At 42.7% G+C, this 21054-nt stretch overlaps 1 protein-coding gene across 3 annotated transcripts in view; it reads right to left on the minus strand.

Annotated features, from left to right (window-relative positions):
• Positions 1-3147: 3147 nt before the first annotated feature.
• GAN (gigaxonin) overlaps positions 3148-21054 on the minus strand; it is a 41996-nt gene continuing 24089 nt past the window's right edge. For 2 of the 3 annotated variants that reach the window (XM_040614900.1, XM_040614901.1), the window contains exons 10-11: positions 18076-18185; positions 3148-17291 (exon numbers count right to left, since the gene is read on the minus strand). In XM_040614900.1, the coding sequence (XP_040470834.1) occupies positions 17110-17291; positions 18076-18185 (292 nt within the window). In that variant the 3' untranslated portion in view covers positions 3148-17109. The remainder of the gene's footprint in view (positions 17292-18075; positions 18186-21054) is intronic. The other variant, XR_005831061.1, reaches the window with a different exon arrangement.

A 21054-nucleotide genomic window follows, 5' to 3' on the forward strand; every position in this document is an offset into this window, starting at 1 on the left:
CAGCAAAACCCCTCCTGCCTAGGTGCCCTGAAAGGCACAGTTACTGTCTGTCCTGCAAGCAAATTGCCATCTGCCTCATTTAAAGGCTTTTCTAGTCCTGGGGCAGGATTAAGGAACTGGAGAGTGTGGCACAGGCTGTGGCAAATGTCAGGGCCCCGCTGCTGCCAGTAAGGTGAACCCTGCGCTCGCCTTGGGAGTTGAGGACGGGCGTCCCTGGGCTCTCTCCTGGGGTGGCAGAGTTCAAATGGACACTGCGGCAAGCGAGGGGATGTCTCCAGCCCCTTTCTGAGCAAAGCACCCAAGCCAAAAAGCAGCCAATGATCGCAGGCACCTGATGTGCTGCTTGTCCCAGAGGCAGCGGGGTGGGGTATTGTGAGGGGAATCTGCTTTCCTCTTCAAGACAGAAAACATCAAAGTTGCCCTGAAAAATTAAAAGCTTCTGGACAGGCTCTTAGTATATTTAAGAAAACAAAACAGACTCGTTTCAAAGCACTTTTTCCAAAGGTCTTTCCTGAACGTACATCACATGCAATGGAAAAACACTGCATGCCTGGCATTTAATATTTTTCACCTGTGACCCAGGATTGATGTCTATTTAACTCCCTGCTTTAATCCAATGACATGTCTCAGCAAGAAAACCTTTCAGACTTTGGAAAGCAGTTGGAAAAAACCTAAGTCACGCTCGACACTTCCCCTTCCCTGGAGAGATAGGAGTGCTGCTTGCCCTTTCCTGACGATAAGCATATCCTGGTGGATAAAAATACATTTTACTCTTACCGTAAATTCTCCATTAGCCAACTCCTTCAGCCCAGCCCACAGTGTTGGGGTTCATGATTCCTTAGAGGCCACACGTGACAGAGCTTGGCCTGCGTGCATCCCAAGTACACCGGAGAAAAAGCAAAAATACTTCTGATCCTGGTGCCATTGGCTTCACCTGGAGCAGCAAAATCTGTTGAGTGGCAACAACATTCATCTCAAATGACTTCCACCTTTCGCAGGACCTGGTGGACCCTGCGTTCATTTTTGACTCTGACTTTACAGCAGCTCCCAGACAAAAAGTAAAGTGTTGTATTGAACTCTGAACAGAAATTCCAGGTAATTTTACTATTTCCAGTGACCATTGCGCCAAAGGGCTGACTTAATGACACAGAGCTTAACAAAAAGCAGGGCTCAACACTTTATTTGAGATTCTGAAAGCCAGGAAGCTCTGCAAAGCTGCTCATCCTTCCCACATCGCCTCCTTTCTCTCCTTCACCTGGAAAACTCAGCCTGGTGAAAGCCTGCTCTGAGACCTGGGTGCTGCAAAGGACACAGATGCCACCTCTTACCAAGGAGGCCCTGGAGGAGCCCGGCTCAGCAAAGCTGGGGCTGCTCCCCCACCCAGACATCTCCACAGCAGCTCCCACCTGCGGGGAGCCTTGGCCAACTGCCTCTCCTGGCACATTCTTGCCAGGAAAAGCTGGTGGGACGCTCTTCTCTCAGGCTGGGGTGGAAGCTCATGATCAGCTGTGACTCCCCATGGCACAGTTCTAAGTCCTGTTGTGTAAACCCAGTACGTACACAGCCCTCTTGGCAAGTACCCTGCAATTTAGGGAGGCACCGGGAGGCCTTGCTCCCAGGCACCGAGCGCCTCAGCTGAAAATCCTGTTTAAGGAACCTTTTCTGGGTTTTCTCTGTGGTATTTTAGAAAAAATCGAAGGGTAAAAAGGAGAAGAAATGGAAAGTTGAAGTTACATTTCCTCTGTGCATAAAAGGTAAAGGAAACCCGGCAGCAGCCTGCTTCCCTTTCTGACAGGATTCCAGGTTGTGGAATAAAGACAAATCCAACTTCACCCTCCTGTCTTTGTTCCCAAGACTCACTAAGACAGGGGAGATATGGCAGAGCCCATCTACCCAGCCATAGCCATGGGAACAGCAGCAACAGGAGTAAATCAACAGGAGATTCCCGACACTCAGCCCCTGCTTACGCTGCAAGCCCTCAGGCGCTCCGCACCCAACTGCCCGACAGCTCACGACCTCTGCTGTGCTCCACTTGCTATGGCTGTTGAAATGCGGAGGAAAAGGTTTTTATGCAGCAAATATCCACCTTTCTGTCCTAATACCCACTGTCTCTTTTAGAAGGCGTGTTTACAGCACCCCGCTTTGCACTCTGCTGTGAGGCTGTGGCTCTGCCTTCTCCCTTGACTCCCCTTGCCTGAGCTACCCCAAAACCTCAGCTTGTCCTCGACTCCTACCTCACGCTTGGCCTTGCCTTGGTGTCCTTTGATTTCAGAAAAGGTAGACAGAGCTCTGGGTGAAATCATGGGTTTGCCTGAAGATCAAAAGGTACAGGACCCCTGCAGTGGCAGAGTGAATTGCTGTCATTGCACTCCCTCCCACAACCCCAGCCAAGGGTACCCATCCTTCCTGCTAATGGCCAGAAGCCCTTGCTCTGGCTCTTCTGCCTTGGCGGCAGCAGCGCTCACAGAAGCGATGGCTGGTACATCAGCAAAGCGAGAAGCACAGCACAAAGGAAGCATATTGCTTAATTTGAGTTGCAGCTGCTTGGCGTCTTCAAAAAGTCCCAATCTCTGAACTTGAAGAGGTTACAAATGCATGCTGTGGCGCAACTGAGGGTCGCCAAGTATCTGGCAGCCCTGGAATGAGCTGTTTGTACCCGCCCTTGGGAGCAGTTATGCTTCACATCTTTTTCTCCTCTGCTTTTAAAGGTCACATGAAAGCAGCAGTACTTGTGAAGGTGACCGCAGGGGAGAACGGAGACCTTCGAACAACTGTCAGAGCTTTGACAGGTGAGCAGCAGCTCCTTCCCACTCCCATTCCTCCCAGAGCGGCCACCACCAACACCCACGGCCCCTGGGCCGTAAGCACTTACTGACCGGACAGAGCCGGAGGGGGACTGCTCCGCCTCCCCTTGCTTCCTTAGCCTTTCCTCCATTTATTTCCTTTGGGGTTTCCCCTTTGATTAAACTTCTGGCATGTAGGAATGTTTAATAATAAAACAGATAACTCATGGGAGGTGATATTTATAAAATCTACTCTCTTTTTTTTTTTTTTTTTTCATTTTTCCTAAGACCTTGAGAGAAAATCCTGAATTACGTTCTTCCTTTCCTTTAAAAATAGAAAGAAAAAGCATAAGGAGCAGTTAACAAGTTTTCAAACCATCAATGTTTTATTTGGTTAGTTTATTAAACACCTTTAAGACAATTAATTTTGGTCTGTACCCTTCTATAAAATAATTCAAGTTCTGAACAAACCTCCAATACATAAAGCAAAGTTACTTTTACCATACGCAAATTTCAGATCAAAATACAACACTCTGTTTTCTTACATTTATAAAACCCGGTCAAATACAAACAACATTAAAAAAGATAAAACACTTTCACTGATCCTTGGTACAATATTACAGCACAATTTGCACAGTGGCAACTAAGTCCCCAAAGCACAAGTCAAATACTTTAAAAAGGGAACCTCCCTTTAGTCACCCAACATTATACTGAACACGTAAACGAAGCCAGTGCTACTTAATCCAGGAAAATTCTCGTGTCCCTTTTTGTACTGTGTGTGAGCCACAAAGCAATTCTGCAAGGGAGGTTACTGGTAGCAACCAACCAGCTTTCCTGCTTTGCTGTTAGAATTTTATGTGCAACTACTCCATGAAAACAAATGGATGGAGGTGGACCAGACTGCACTGGGCAATTTATGGCAACTAAAGTAAACCAAGAAATGTGTATTTTTCTAGTAACAGATCATAGACCTTTTTTTTTTCCCTCAAAAAAAAAAAAAAAAATCAATACCAAATTATCTGTGGGTACAATTGGAGTAACTGCCTTTTTTTTCACTTTGAAGACATCTAACGTAGACGCAGAGTGTTTTCATTTGTTGAGAGTTTGTTCCATTGCAAAACCCAGTGTTTCAGCAATAGGTCAAAGTGCCATTAAAATTGCACATTTTTCTTCAATTAGGAGAGAATACATGGTAGCATGCAATGTTCGTTTGTTACTACGCCTAAAAGCTTGCACTTATACTAACTTATGAACAACGTGGGTTCTCTTATGAAACAGAACCAAGAACAAAAATTTAAAATACAACCATAAAATGGTAAAACTGAAGCGTCAGTTGACAAACATTCCCAGGAAGGTTCTACTTAGCAAGCTTACAGTAACACCTCGAGAACAGAAAGTAAAATCCAAACAATAACAGAAGGGTCTGATGGATCACACTCGGGTTATACTTTGCATAGGCAGTCAAGGCAATCGCACTGCAGCGCAACTAACGGGTATTTTCGCCTGCAGTTCTGCAAACCCCTCCTTTGTTTCCTCCCACCCCCAAACCAGTAGTTTTACTTACAATTCAAATGTAAGTTCAGTTCCTTTAGCCTCAGCTAATGCGAAAATGCGTGCATAATTAAATGGAAAAATACACTAATGGATCTAAGTTTCCTCTCCTCCCTCCCCCAAACTCATGTCATATCCATTAGGATACCACACACTTTCCAAAACTTTCCGTATCTGTTAACATTAGAATTATCCCAACAGAATGAAGGAGAATTGCATGTTGCACAAGTAGTACGTATTTAAACGATGCTCGAGTGTAAACAATATAGGATGGAAACAGTTAAAAAAAAATCCCAGCGAGGTACAGCAAAAACTTAATTTGCTAATTTAGTCTTTTAAGTGCAATCGAAACACTGCATACTGCCCTTCTCCAAAAAGATCTCTCTATAATTAAGCTAAACTATTAGGCTTATTCCCTTAAAGCTACATACCCATGCTATAACTCATTACATTGACTTAATGCAAATATTTGTGGGGGAAAATTAATTTACAGGGTTAATTAAAATCTTTGCAGTATTCAAAAGGAACGATAGTAAAGGGATCAACCATGGAAAATGTCGTAATACACGTTTTTAAAAATATTTCCGATAATTCTAACACAAAACAGCAAGTATATTTTGAAAAATGCATAGAAACCCTGTCAATACAAAAATCCCCACTAAAATTACACAACTAAGCAATTTTAATCTAAATATTTTATGTGCTTTTCCTATAAAGGCCACTTTGACATACAAATACAAAAAAATTTACATTTTTTCCCCAAAATAAATTATTTGTTCCTCAATTAAAAATACTGAATATGGAAGCATAACAACCCTCTCTCATGCCAGCTGCTCATCTGCAGTGGCTACTTCTGAAGAAGAAAATCTCCAAATATTTTCAATTACCAAAAGAAATAAGGAAAGCCTTCAGACTTTGTTCTGCCTAGCACTAGGGAAAGAAAACCTGGGGTTAGGAATGGACCAGGCTGAACAAGGCCCTTACACTGTATGTGCTGGGGAGGGAATGAACGTACACAGACACCCGCAGAGAGATTTTCTGTTTGTCTCCCATGCTATGTACTGAAATCCCTTTTTGAAATCAGGGAAATAAATCAAGGTTAACGTGACTTAAAGAAAGACAGAATAGCAAATGGAGTTTGGAGGGAGAAGCGGTACGAGGTACAAGGTGGGTTAAGTAAATGAGAAATATAGGCCCTATGCAGAAGAACGCACGTAAAGGTGAGAAGACATCATCAGCTGGTAGATACGAGCTACTCATAGGACACAGAACCAGGGGAAAACAGTGGACCAGTTTTCTTAGCATTTAATAGCGGGAAGAAGAGGAACACAAGGAACAAACTTCACTGGAAAAATGAAGCAACGGGAGAACAAAGAACCTTTACCAGCAGCCCCAACCACATGGGCATTTATCCCTGAATTGCCATGGAAGCAGCAAAACCAAACTCACATAGCAGTGGAAATGAAAACTTACTTGGACTGGATTTGAGACATCAAAGGTATTCTTTACCGTAAGCACCAGATCCACAATTGAACAACACAGGAACATAAAAAGCAAGACCTACATCCCTCTGGAGGGGCATGGCAAACCCAAAATGCCTGACATGCTCTAGAGCAAAGAGATGCAAGTGTCATAAAGTGGCCCCTATACTCCAGCAGGTAAGCCACACCGGTGGGTTTACAAGACAAGCTACAACTGACAACAATACGAGATGGACAGGAGGGATACACTTTGATAGCACATCATTCAGCATCAGAACACCTAATAAACTGACAGGGGGGAAGGAGGAAAACCAGTGAACAGCAGTTGATGTGGATGCAGGATTCTTGGGCAGCCACTGAGTACAAGTCCTCCTAACCTTGGACCAAGGACTACATTTGGAAGGACACAAGAGCTGTGTGTCTTCTGTGTCACAAGGAATTCAGCTCTCTGGTGCGCTATATTGCATAGTTTGATTGAGGCCAAAGAGCACTCATGTCTTATTTTTCCCTGTTTTTAACAGAAGTAACTCAACAAGCCCAAGTCAGAGCATTCCAAAGCCTGGCCCCAAGCAATTCACAGACTCATTTCTAAAGCAACACAGGAAGCTGGGGTGGGCACATAAACAAATAAAAGCAAAAACCCCATTCCCACACAAAGCACAAAAGATCCACAGAAAACATACACACATAAAAAGCCTGTAAACACATCTGTAATACAGAAGTCAAAGCATGACAGCTGGATGATGAGAATAAACCTTGCTGTCAAGCTGCATGCCAGCGATGGTAAACAAGACCAGGTGAGTGTTTCTACCATACCACACTGACATATTTTTTGTGGAAAAAGCAGCAATGTATTCTAACAATATCCTGGTAATTATCAAGATCTTGGATTTGACAGAATGCTGAGCCTTTACGAGAGCAGCAGCATTACATTCCAACACCCTCCTATTACTTGGTTCGTAGAATACACACATCATAATTGGATTAATCAATGTATTTGTTATCTCATTCTCTTATGCTAAAATAGAGTATGTGTACAGTACAAAGGCTAGGTATATTAGTCATCATTCATATACTATATTCAATTCTTCAGCACAATCCTACAAAATTCATAGTACTCAATAAACATGGTTTACAGAGGGAAAACTCTGAAGGAAGAGCATCTAACATGAAGAAGTTTTGCTTTTTCCTTAAAACAATCTCAGCTTGTCAGGCTCCCACTTCAGACTATTAAACAGTAAGCATACAAACCGGGAAGCACTTACACATTTCTGTTTTCTCAAAGAAAGAAAGAAAAAAAAAGAAAACACAAAAAACCCAACCACCATACCAAAAACTGGAGGGGAAAACCAGATGGCCAGGAACTCCCTGGTTCCTTAGGCCAACACTCGCTGTTCCACCCTGCAGAAATATTTCCAGAGCCTCCAATATTTTCAGATTTAAATACAACAAACGTAATGTATGAGATCTCCTGTAACACTCTACCATAAACCTTTATACCTTACCCTTACGTGAGAGTCAGGGTGGACTCATCCCTACCCACGCTGCCAGGGCGCAGCTGCAAGGCCTGGCAATGAACAGTGCCACTCCTCAGCCGTCCCTAAAATAAGAGCATCAAGGATTTGCAAGCTCAGTGTGGTTCTCCGTGGTCCCTCATTTACTGGCTGTTTTTCAGCCAGCGCTGCAGGTAACACAGGTACTCCTTGTGAAGGCCACCAGCCTGTGGTTCCTGGGCAACAAGTCTGGAGAAGTTTGGATGGTCCAGAGGGCAGCACCCGAGATGTGAGGTAGGAGAAGGACAAGGCAGTCTCTAGACTCTTTTCAAAAGGCTAAAGGGCTCTCAGATTAACAAGACTGGGAAATGCTACACCACCGGGACTGTGAAGCCTACGAAAAGGCTGTAGCCTGATGTGTGGAGAGGGGACAAGTTCAAATATCACCCTCCAATCCTCCCTGCGGCTTCAGACAGGGCAGGAGTAAGAGTTTTTACGTCCTCCACAAAATGAAAAACTTCTAGCAATCTGAAGTTACCAAAACCCTACACCGAACTGATGATCCAAATTAACGGGCACAATAAGGACAACGAAGTATCCCAGACAACTAAAATTCAGCTCCTCTGCTCCACGGCTTGCATCTGCAAGAATCTTCTCCTCAGATCTGCCAAGCTGGTGTCAGTCTAGCAACGGCAGCAGTCCTTCTACCTTCCCTCCTTCCACCCCTCCATCCAGGGTGCACGGACCTGCCAGCCACGCGCCGTGCCTCAAACACGGGCTGAACAGACGAGCTCCGAGGCAAAACCCACACCTGGCCCAGCATCCCCATGCTCTGACAGTCATACAGGTCAGCATGTCCCAGACACACCGCCAGCTCCTGGGACTCAGCCCAAGAAGATTAATATTTATGGAATAGCCACCACGATGCCAATAGAAGGCTCTGGAATTAGCAGCTAATTGGTACAGTCTGCAGAGACATGAATAGCTCCTTGTTTTATCCCTCCTATTTGTGCATGGCCAGTAAAATGTTTGCTACATTTAATTCAACCTTAATATGAGCCGCTACTTAAAATTTTAAAGGAAAATGTTCCCCATGAAGCATTTCTTGGTTTTTCCTTTACAAAGAAAGAAAAAAGGCAGCGTTCTCCCTTTCCCATTACATTTTGTATTGTTAAGGCCTTTGACAGTTCAGAATCTGTCTTTATGAAAAGGGATATTTTTTTAAAAAAAAAAAAAAAAAACTCAAAAAAACCCCAACAAAACCCAGAGAACAAACACGAGCTGATTATCAGCTTACATAAATACTTTAAGAAGTCAAGCACAGTGTAAGGAATTCAAAAATATGTCAAAATAGCACCTTTAGAAGCAGAAGAAAACTTTTTTTAAAAAAAATTCTTCAAGGTAAGCAAAACTCTGCATACTTGAAGATCCCAAAGAAATGGGCAAATACATCATTTCAGGTACAGAAGGTGGGTATTTATTTGGACAGTTTTTCCTCTGTAGGTGAATAAATGAGGAACTCCATGAAAAAAAAAAAAAATCCAGATGAGACATTACAGAAAAAGCAGTGAATCTCTCTATTGAGATAACGGATCAAGTCCGCAGGCAACACAGTGCAGCGCAGAGACAGATAAAAAACTATCTGATCTGTCCTTAAAAAGAGCAGAGTCTTCTGTGGTTTTAAACATATTTTTTCCTATTTAAAAATTCTCAGGACAGTCTTTCAATCGCTTCTCACATTTACAAGTATAATAGTGACTTTCAAGTAATATAAATTCTTATTTACTTTTTACAGCAGCTGCAGGTCAACCTTGGTCTTTTTGTACAGAAATACGCATTTAAAATTAAATTAAACTGTCCTTGGACAATGGCATCATTCTGCCCTGATTCTTGTCTGCTTTTCGTTTTTCATAGAAGGACAAAATGCAATTTAAAAGAAAACAACAAAAAGATTTTACAAAGTGCAAAGAAAAAAAATAATGAGGTAGCTGGGAACAGGGGCTTTTCCCCACGGACAAGGGGGCAGACTTCCAGCCACTAGTAATGCTCACACGTGGGAGTGGGCTACCCATGCTCTACCTACAGGGCTGCTTACAGATCTTCAGGTGATCTCTAACCTGCCGATACTAGTTTTACAAGCTTGATGAAAAGTCATTTCAATAGGTATTAGGCGCTGTCCCCACATACACCAAGGGGAGTTTAAAGGATGCAGAGATGTGCAGAAAGCCAGTGCACAGAGCCCTTTGTGTGGACGCCCTCCAGCCGGCAGCAGCTCTCCCTAGCGACTGTCGGCAAAAGCAACGCATTCAGGAGTAAATTTGGGGCAAGAGTAAAAGCAAAATCCTGTTAGTAAGAGCGAAAGACAAAACAACTAGGACTAGAAAGCAGCACTATGCATGGGGTACGCCCAGGAATCTGCATCTGTTGGTTTGACAGGGCTTTGGGGTCAATTCGTAGCCAGCCAGTCACAGCCTCGAGTCCTCTCTGGCACCCGATGTCTGCAGCTGGGCAACGTCCCAGCCACGTTCCCAAACACAGAGGGCAGCAAGGGGTGGCAATTACACCAGCTCTGTGCCAACACCAGCCTCTTGCCCCATCAGATCCACGGGGCAAGGCCATGTGCAGCGTAAGGGAGTCTTCTTGTTTTACTGGTACTTTCCCTCCCCCATCAACACTGTAACGCTGCCGCCTTCTAGGAGCCCACCAGAACACAGCTTGCTGGTTGCATCGACTACGCTAGGGTACGACAGAATACTCAGCATACATTGCAAGACTCAGACCCTTCAATACAAAAATGTTTTGATTACAAGAAGCAAATAATTAGGTTTTGGAAGTCAGGGAGAAAAAAAACCCCAACAGTGCTTAGAATTGACTTCGCAGCTGTTTCCCCAAGCAAACAAAAGCTAGAACAGATCCCAGTTTCTCCAAGCAAATCAGAAGAGTCCTTTGGACTGGTTTAAGACTAGTTCTGGAAGAGTTTGAAAGTATTTCTGAAGAGGGTGCTCCTTGGCTTCCCCTCAGAAAGAAACTTTAATAAGAGCTTTAAAGAATGTCAGCTCTGTTCAATCTGACCACGTGGCCAGACACCTCAGTGTACGGGTTACTCTAATAATCAAGCAGACTTTGCTTTTTAAAACTCCAAAACAAGTGATAAAGACAACAATGCTTTCCTGCTATCACGTGTGAATGAGTAACACAGATGCTGCCTTGCTGAAGCGTTAGCATGTGACAGCATTAAGGTGAGAATCTCAAGAACAGCCAGGGATAAGGTTTTTGTAGCACGCTGCCTATCGCATACTGAAATTTAGACTTTACAAATTGGCTCTTGCTTTCATCAGGTGCAATATTGTTCCACGGGTGTTTTGGTTGTTTTTTTTCCCTCTTCTGAAATAGGAAGAGGTGGCAGCATGCTAACAGAATGCACAGAAATTACACTTGTAAAAGCAGCCCACTGCACAGCCTGCTTCAGTGGCACCTTCCAGGCTCCCACTGGGTTTAAAACTACAGATAAAATAAACTTGCCCTTGACAAAACCAGAGGATGTCTTATCAAGGGCATCAGGTGGCGATTCAAAGCCACCTAGTATTTAAAAAAACCCCTGCATGTTCACATTTTATCAATAATGTTACTTACACTGGAGATGCTTTTTTCTATCCTATTATTGTAATCAGATCCACCAGCTTTTTACAAGGGCTCAGCATAGTCTCGTTTCATTAGGAAAAGTCAAGGGCATAGGTAGGCAACGGCATTGAGCGTGTTCATTTATTGATGTGCTCTGGCAGGTGTTCTTTATTCACATGAAACCCTGCAAAGGTTCAGCCTTTTACAGTGAAAAGTCCCAATCTTGCAGCTCACTTTTCAAGACATTTCAATAATTACTTCAAATAACCTTCAAATATTTTTCTAGATAAAATACTCCACGTATTTTAATTATTTCTATAACTCCTAAGCAGCTACCTAGAATAAGGCATTTTAAAAAATATCTTTAAGATTTTGTATCACCAATAGATCTACATCACCTGTTGGTAGCTTTTTATAGTTTAATTGTCCTATTATCCTTAACCCTTTTTAGCAGGTGCTTATCTAGTCAGGCATTTGGCATGGGTTTAGTCTATTCTTTTAGCTTACCTGTTAATCAAAAATTTGACAGAATTCATTAGTGGAGTATAACAGCAGTTAGGATTACAGAACCATGCAGGGCACGGCTGATCAGAGCTGTCACCTTAAAGCCTGGCTGTAATCCTTCCTACAGCAAGGAACTGCCCAGAAAAAAAGACCAAACAAAAACCACAGGGATGCTGGAGCTGGAGAGTAGGTGCCCAACCTACCAATAAACTTCAGAGCACGCAGATGTGACCTCTCCAGAAAACAAGCCATGCTTCACCCAAATCTTACTGGCTTTACAGCAATAGCTCCGAATCAGCTTTGACTGGCTCACCTTCCCACTCTGAAGGGACCAGGCGGATCTCCTTACTTTGCTTTCACAAGTAGCGTGCCAAGGAAACACGGACCCTACTGACGCAGCAGTCAACTCCAACAGCAAACAAGGAAAAGCAACAGAAAACAGCAAATGTCAAAAGGCTACGCGACTGACGACTGCAATGCAGGCCTGTACTCGTTCCTTAACGGTTAAAGAAAATACTCAAAGATGGAAATAGCTTCTAACTGCAAAATAAACATGTATATAATGTATGTAACTCCCCTCCCACCCACCTGAAGAAGCTGTTTAAGTACTCCAAAGAGTTACGAGAACACAAACCCCAAAACCTTGATGCTAACATTAGAGGCAGAAAGAATCTGCACCCCAAATTAATTATAACTCTTTGCAAAGCATCGCTGTGAGTGGCACCAAAACATACCTTAGTTACACTCTTCAGTATGCCCGTGTCCCGGGATAGAGTCACACTTCCTGAGACACAGCCTTCCTTCTGCAGATACGATTAATGCAAATGAGTTGCACTTTATCTAAATATTTACACTTTTTAAATACTAAAACCTGTTGTCAGCTGCCATTTGTTATGTACTTGCATGGCACTACTGCTCTAATAACAAGCAAAGTGTCCATACGCATCACATGGGGTGATGTCTCAAGGCAGCTGTGAAGAGTAACACAAACCTGCAGAACAGTATTAAAAAAACAAAGATTTACAGTGTTTTAAATAGCATTCATTAAAAAAAACCCAACAACAAAAAACACTGCTCTTTTTTGGAACACAGTGAATTTTAAGCATCTCTGTATTTTAACAGAACAACTGAATTATTGTTATATACAGAGGAAACCAAAAGTTTGGCACTTGTAGCATCTTGTGTTTGTTATTGCATCCTGCGCTCTGCATGGCACGTTACCAAAACCCATGCAGGCTGTACGGGCACAGTATTTATGGAACCAGCCAAAGAAACTGCAGTTAAAACAGGGAAAACCCTCATGTTTGTACTTGTGCATTACCAAGCGATGCAGGCGTAAGAAGTACTGCAAAAAAGAAGTGAAGCTGCCTGGTGTTTTCTGGAAGGGGAGTTTGTAAAGCAAGCCAGGCGCTTCGGTAGCTTTGAAGAAAAAGCTCGTATTTTCAGCAAGAACTCAGCTTCAGAGGGCAGGCTGTGTGACATGCAAGCTTTGTGCAGTCCAAAGCCGACAGGGATACAGCCTGCCCACAGCTAACGGTGAGCTGATCTCGTACATGCGCCTTTCTTTTCAGATTCACCACTATCCTTTTGTGTAATCTGGTATTAATTCGCCTTCAAGTTAAAGATGAGGTACCCTCAAAGCTACGGCAAGTCACTTGACCAGGAACAGCTGGTTGATACAGCACTTCCACAATAACTAAAACTTCAGGAAGAGCTGATACACTGTCTGAGGACAGGCAGCCCTTGCCGCGGTGTAACAAACTAGGAGACTCTTCGGGATGCCTCTTTTTCAGGTTATAAAAACAGAAATGATAAGCCTTTGAAGTCCAACGCTGACTCTTTAGGAATACAAAGATCTCACCAGGCCAGGTGTGTGCCTCCTTAAGAAACCCAAGAGATTTATTTTGCGAGAGCAACAGCACTTTATACCTTTGCTCCTGGAATCACCCTTTCTGCTGTGCAGGGCAGCCACTAGACTACACGTGTAAAACAAGCACTGAGGACAGTTGTGTGCTTATAGTATTATCTCTTTTTCCCTCCCCCCCCAAACTTCCCTACCTTGTATGCGGTGACTTTCTGATTACAATGGCTGGGGTTTGTCTGGCTCTACAGCAGGGGGGAGGAAAGGACGCAGAGCCCCAACCCAAGTCACTCGCCTGCAGCGTGACCCAGCCGGTCCTCGAGCTGAGCTTGGCTCAAGATGCAACCGCTCGAGACCTGCACCCCAGGACCCAGCCCCGACCCCAGGTGTGGTGGGCACCAACCCAGCAGCGCTCTTCAGCAACACAGACACTGGGCTCAAAACATCAGCATTTCAACACCGCGATGAACTCACGGCCCCAGCGAGGCACCCGGTTTGGTAAAGCAGTAAGGAAGGTGCCTCGAATCCTGACGCTTGGAAGCCAGCAGAGTGCACACCAGCTGGCTAAGCAAATCATTCAAAAAGTCACCTCGGGGGGAACTGGCTGAATTTGAGCACCGATTCACAAGCTGGAAGGAATTAAGGCCGCTGTGCCAAGCAAGGACAACTTCACTTTCTGAACTGCCAAACCACCTAAAACCCCCGGATTGCAAACTCTAAAAATTCTCGAGTCGCTTCCCATGTGGTCCAGCTGCCACATGCAGGGGTGCACAGCTGCCGGGAAGGCAGGGACAGCTGGGGTGGTGGCAGGGACCAGCGAGCCCAGTTCAGTCTCCAGCTGTTCACACGCTCAACACACCCAGGCAGCTGGTGACCTCCCTCCACTCAGCACCTCTGGTGTCCAAGCCTTCCTCCGCTGCTGAAGCTGACCATCCCTTTCCCAAGGAAAGCCAGAGGTCTGCTTTCCCCGCTCACACCCCACCACCTGCACCACCAGGCTCTCCCTGGAGAAAGGAGAGCCTTGGCTTCAAAGCCTTGCTCCAAACCAGGAGGCAATCGAACCTGGTTACTGCACATCCCAAGAGATGCACTAGCCACCGGGCGAGCAGATCAGAACCGACAGACAGACACGAGTCAGACCCCGGGAGACAAACCCCTTCCCTCCTACCCTACACACACACAGGCCAAAGCGTGTCCCCGACCGGCCCCACAGACAACGCAGCTGGGGAATGATCCCCACCCCCATGAAGCAAGGCCAAGGAAGCCAGTTTTGAGATCTCAGCAGGGCTTACACCGTCAGCTCAAGCATGCACCCAGAACTCCAGGACACAGCATCTCCAGGGACTTGGTCCCCGGCCACCAACCTACAGTAAGTGATAGTACACACATGCTACGAAATTAACTTTGTAACTGTTTCAGGTGAAGAGGCTTAAAACTCCTTGGTCACATCTCACCAAGTGCATTCACAACACACTCCAATTACCAGCAGATTTGTTCGGTTTACTTATGTTAAAAAAAACAAAACAGTAAGAATACCTATTGTTAATCCTACTTTAAGTGTAAACATTTGGTTCAATAACTTTAACTGCAAAACACTGCTAGAGTATACAGGACTTGGATCTATTATGTGCATTTATTACTTAGGTTTTCTGGATGCTGAATGCCCTCAAGTGTACTGGGAAGCTACAGGGACTCAAGAGATAGCAGCCTGCAATATTCTGAATAACATTTTTCAAAGTTTCCTAAGCCACTTAGAAAACTGAGCTCAAAAGTGAAATAGATACTTAGAAACATTCATCACTTTTGAACGTGGGATCTTGGCACTTTGTCTAAGAAAAAGATTGAACAATCTAAGATTTTCAAAAAAGGGAAGTTTTACAGATAAACTAACAGCACTTGATTTATTTCACAAGACAGCCAAGGATGGAAATAGTGGTTCACATTTCTGTAATAAAGCATTATATATAAATTTAAAATCTAAAGACTATATATATACACACACCAAGTTTACTGCAATGCATAAATATATAAACTTTTCAATATGCCAACTAATATAGGTCAGAAAATTGATGTATATAGTTCAAGTTTTGCAGCACTTCAGCATTGTAAAAAATAAAAAAAAATAAATAATGGTCAATGGATTGGCTGCTGCCCTCTTCCCTCCCTTTGCTCAGATTCAGAGTAATTCCAACCATACACCAGTGCTATGGAAGGACTGAGCTGAAGTTTCAGAACGCCTCTTCAAGGAATATTTAGTGAAATATTACTATTTTGTACTGGTCTGGGATTGTATTTCAAGCATACCTACGATGATTCAGTAAAGACGACAAATGTTTACACGAACACAACTGAGGGCAGAGATTGGCTTGTCTGAGGTCCACAGAGTTGCAGAGTGGAAAGTATTGTATGCAGTTCTAATACTGGTTATACAAAGTCTCCTTTTCTGAAGGGCAGGAGGTCTTATTTCTATTTCCGTCTCTCATTATTCCTTTTAAATAAATACAGGTTACATCCCACCCATCACAACAATAATGAAATTAAAAATTGAGGTAAAAGTGTTCTACCAGCTGATCTTGACTACAAACAGAAGTCAATTAAATATCGCTACTGATGTGAACAAGACTTAGTAAGAAATAAAATGCAAGATACTAAATTCTTCACTATAACCACACAATAAACCCCAGCTTTCAAAGTCAGACAGCAGTAAACAAGACTGTACCTTAGCATGGAAATCATTAGTAAACCAACTTTTGATCCCAATTTAAAGTCGCTGTACAAATTTTCCTTAACTCACAATCCAAAAATCATGTTTTCTGCAAAACAAATATATCCTTGTCATATTTCACCTTTGTTCTAGTAGAGATAAGATGCAACTTTATAATCCTCAGTCTTAAAAACCGTTCTTAGTTTGCAAGCGATCTGAAGTAAAAAGGAACACAACCCATTTTCTTCCATTTGTCAAGTTTTGTTGTCTTTTACCAAAAGCAGCAATCATCATTAACTGTTCCAAACACTGTTTCCCTTTTTACTTCAAGGAAACAGCCACCAAAGCCCACACAGAAACACATGCCACCCGCCTGTACACCAGTTCATCAGGCTATTCAAATGACAGCATAGAAAAAACAGTTTACTTCTCTAGTATACTGTATTCATTTCGGATTAGTCCATTTTAAATATATTAAAAATATTTGTAGGAATGAAAACATTGCAAATAAATGAAAAACCGTATGTACACACCTCCACCATTTTTAGGCACAGACCTTAACTTTTGAGGAAGGACTAGAAATAAAAGGTGCACCAACCAACATCTCCTATGGCATTACGGGCAAACAACAGTCTTTGCGGTGTACCAGGGAGGTTGGTTATCGTATAGCTTCTGTGTATTATAGCTATCCAGTCCAAGATAGCACGTTTATTCTTATCAGTTCCCCTCAGGGGAAACGCATCTTAAATCTTTTTTTGCTTTTCAATAAACTTCGCCAAAGTAATATCAATTCCCACCAGTTTCAGACACAAAAAACCTCCTTCAATAACACGGCTTAAACTCCAAATGGTTACGAATGAAGGTGTTTCCTCGATCCCCCCTTTTATTTTCCCCCCTCTCTTCTTTTTAATGTATACTTAAGTTATTTGTTCCCAAAACAAGAACTGAGACTCAAGCTTTTTAAGCATTTAAAACAAAAACAGTTACCATACCAAAGCACAGCATACAGTGTAAGTTTCAGCTGTAATTTCTCAGCTTTTCCTTTATATAGAGCTATATTATGGTGGACTGCGCAGAATTCTTCCAGTCTCCTCCACTGTCAGCATATGGATCACGGAGAAGGTACGCGGATGCGGAATAATCCTTGTTGAAGCTGCAGTCGGAAGAGCTTGCAGTTTGCGATCCGCAAAGCTGCGCAGCCAGTACGGCGGAGGTCCGATGGAAACAGTGGTTTAGTGCGCTGCCAGGTTCCCGTGCTCCTTTTAAATTCTCTAACATAGTCATAATTTGTACCTAGAGTCACACACGCACAAAAAAAAAAACAAACAAAAAAACCAAGATAAAATGTTTAAAACATACTGTAGCTACCACCACATTTAACCCCTAAAACAAAAATACGTGGACAGGAGCACGCACAGAATCAGTTCCTGGATGTATGGTTGAAATTATTGTTAAAAGGAAACTACTATGACATCTCTTATCTACTTAAACCCACCACACTTAGAGTTTTGCTCTTTTCTATTTTGCAGAGAGCCCCGTTACACACAGGCACATAGAGATGGCCATGGAAGCACGTAGTCTTCCAAATGTCTCTTAGAGTATGTGGCCAGATGCTGAAAGCTGAGGACTGAATGTGTGTGTTAGTACACATTTATTCGGTTTGGATTTAGAACCAGGACTCCTTATCGCATCCATATGAACCACTGGGTGATGTCCCCAGAATGCAGAACCACCTGCTCACCGCTGCAAAGATGGGAGAAACAACCTCAGCTGCCAACATTTTTTCTTGTATTTAGACAAATACAGTGACATACTCTTAAGCCTTGACCTCTTCTGATCTTCAAACTGCTCATCAACCAAATGCTCCTAGGGCTGAATTTGTTTCTGATTGAGCTCCAATGTACAGAAATGTACAGGTTGGTTTTGTATGTCCAACATAAATCCTCTGAAGATCACAGTAACTTAATACAACATAGGCCCAGAATTCATTTTAAAGAAAATTCAGTCTCATTAGTGCCAAGTATTTAGAAGACTGGAAGAAGACAAGCAACAGGAGATTATTAGTTCTAATTCTGACCTGTATCGAGATCTCCAATCACATATATGCTGGCTCCAATGGGCACAGCTCCATACACGAAAGAAGAACTAGTTGGGATACACAGGTTCTGGTCATTTAGATAAATCCACCTGTAAAAATAAGAATTTAAAGAATGGTATGTGATTACTATTTGACAGAAAAAAAAATAATACAGATTTGTTTTGCAAACATCATCTTTGACTCAGAACAAAGTGTACAAGTTGATTTGCTATGTAAAAACTGTTGAGAACATTGCCAGTTTGGGACAGTCCCTGGCTTTTCCTAGCCAGGAAAAGCAGTTGGAACCACTGTTTGGAAAGTTTGGAATACTTTATCCTGAAGTTGCTTTACTTCAGAATTGCTCCACTTGTCTACCTGTAACACATTCTCGTAGCCACCCAGCGTGACATTCTGGAAGACAGCAGGTATATGACAGTGCCTTTTTTACAACAGTTATGCCAGTCAATTTTCCCTACAGAGAAAATTTTAGGCAGCTTTGTCTTAAAATTAGTAGAGTCATAAATATAAGTCTTAATAGTCCATACTAGGGGAAATAACAAATTGCTAAAGCAGGGCCTTGTTATTACAGAGTGCCTTCCCCCATATAATTCCCTAACGACTTTAACTGTACTTGATCAGTGAAAAGAGATCCCCTGCCCAGTAAGAAGAATGCAGCACTCCACAATGCTTAACTTTAAACAAGGGATAGAAGACTGGAAATCAAATTGGTAAGGGATTTTGGGCAAGAAATGTCCGCTACCTGGAACTGAAACAGACCTTCCTGATCACATACTGGGCTCTCCTCAATCAATTTCTAGCTCCTTCTATAAACTTACAAAGCTCCTGTGTTCACATCAAGCACGTTCTCATTTCAACACTACATCAGCCTGATCTTTCTACCAAGTGAAAAGCAGTTTTCCATGTTGAAGCCTTTGGAAAGCAGATAATTATCTACTCATCACCCACACGGGACACTGGCAAATCAAGGTGTCCCATATATCTAAAGCTGTCAGCGTCCTCGCCGGTTCTGAAGCAAATTGCCACAAAATACTGCTGCACTTTTGCAGATGCTGTCACAGTTACTATTTATAGACCCTGAAGACATACAAGTCAATGCTATTTTAGATCTTTTATTAAATAATTTAATATTAAATAATTTACAGAGAACAGGAAAGTCTGAAAAACCTTTGAAAAGCACCCCATATGTTTTCATGGCCATACCTGTTTCACTTGGGTGTAAACGTTAAGAAATATCCTCATGGACACCGCCGACCTTTGAAAATTCTGCATCATCTTAACTCATGATTCAGAAGTAAGCCTCTCTCCTGGCACTGAAGGAGATGCTGCTACATATCAATTATCTTGGAGAAAGAGATCAATTTTTACAGGCCAAATGAACGCATCAGCTGTCCATTATTTTGTCTGTGCTATACCTTGAAGGATTAAGGTTCAGCAGAAAGCAAAGGAAAGGTTTGTAGCTGTCACAGACGATGACAGATGAACTAAGACCAGAGAAGTCCTCTATACTGATCCAGAAACTGTTACAGAGCAAACCACCTTGCACTATATTTCATTAGCTTCCTCTCCTTACTGTGGCAAGGGGGACAGTCAGTATTTTCATCGCTTTTTAGCACCAAGTTACCTACAATTATGAAAACTGACTGCGTGGCAGAGAAATGTGGGAAGATTGCAATTTATTTTTTTTTCCTTTAGTAGTAAATACAGGCCCATGTTAAGGGATAAGAAAACCAAAGAAGTTAGATGGGTTTAGCCTAGCTACTGATCAAGTTCAAGCCTGGAAAATACAGGAACTTCAGGGGTTTATCTCCGCTCAATACTCAGGGTTTTGGAGTTTAAATAACACCCAACAACGGCGTGAGGCACAAGCATTCTCCTACTCCACATCACAGAAGGCTAATTAAAGTATCTGTACTGTAGTTGTTTGTGAAAATTGATTTTCAATCTTTCTCAACAGTTACACTTTAAAAATCAGGCATAACTTTTCAGGAACGCTTACAGCAGCTTTAGCAGTTAAAACTAGGAAGGAACAAAGACAGGAAGGGCAAGGGGTCACGTTTCATCAGAATTTGACCAAGTTCCAGCTTAATGCGGGCTGTGCCTGCTGCTTGAGCTGTATGGAAAAAACACCATGGCAAAAAATTCAGTCTTCAGGAATTTGAAAACACTCCTTAGAACATTACTCTTGCGTACTTCCCTGGGATGGCTCTACTCAAACCAAATCTGAGAGTAGCAGGGGGGAAGGCATGCACCTCTGTAACCACGGACAGAAACGATTGCTCTGAAACTGAAATATGCTTCCACTCAACAAAAGGGGAAGGAATCCCGATTCTTTTTCGGTCTTAAAGTGATACAAACAAAATAATCCATCCACACGGCTGTAATTAACCAGCAGGATGGTAACTGTTTTATTTCCAAGTGGGAAGTAAGTAAGTGATACAGAACCAAACATATTTCAGACACATCACCTCAAGCTCACACCAGCTGTGAAAGGAAATTTTCTGTGTTCCCCTCATCTGACAGGGCTCTCAGTCAGCCAGTTAGCTTTCTCATTACATTTGCATAAGCATTTTCTTTTAATAGAATTCCTGCACACTGAATGGGAGAATCTTCCTAATTACACATACTATATTACAAGATTATTTAGTTTACTACTTACTGCTGAAAGCACTTCCTTATTTTTACGATGTTCCAGTAGCAAAAAGTATTTTTAAGGAGTTTTTACCAAGTACTGCTTCTAAACAAGTATCTTTCACGTTTATCCCTCTCAATACCTGCAAAATTTTGTAATTTTGAACCAGGGGCTCGTGAAGAGAAGAACAAAGCCTCCGCCACTTGCAGACCACCAGTCAAAGGCAGCAGTGGCTGTACTCAAGGACAGGGCTCCACCAGCAGTTCTCACAAAGAATCCTAAAGCCAATGTGTGCTCTATTAAGTATTTCCATATATCCACAGTGAAAA

Source organism: Falco naumanni, chromosome 15 (genome assembly GCF_017639655.2).
Source record: "Falco naumanni isolate bFalNau1 chromosome 15, bFalNau1.pat, whole genome shotgun sequence".
NCBI lineage: Eukaryota > Metazoa > Chordata > Aves > Falconiformes > Falconidae > Falco > Falco naumanni.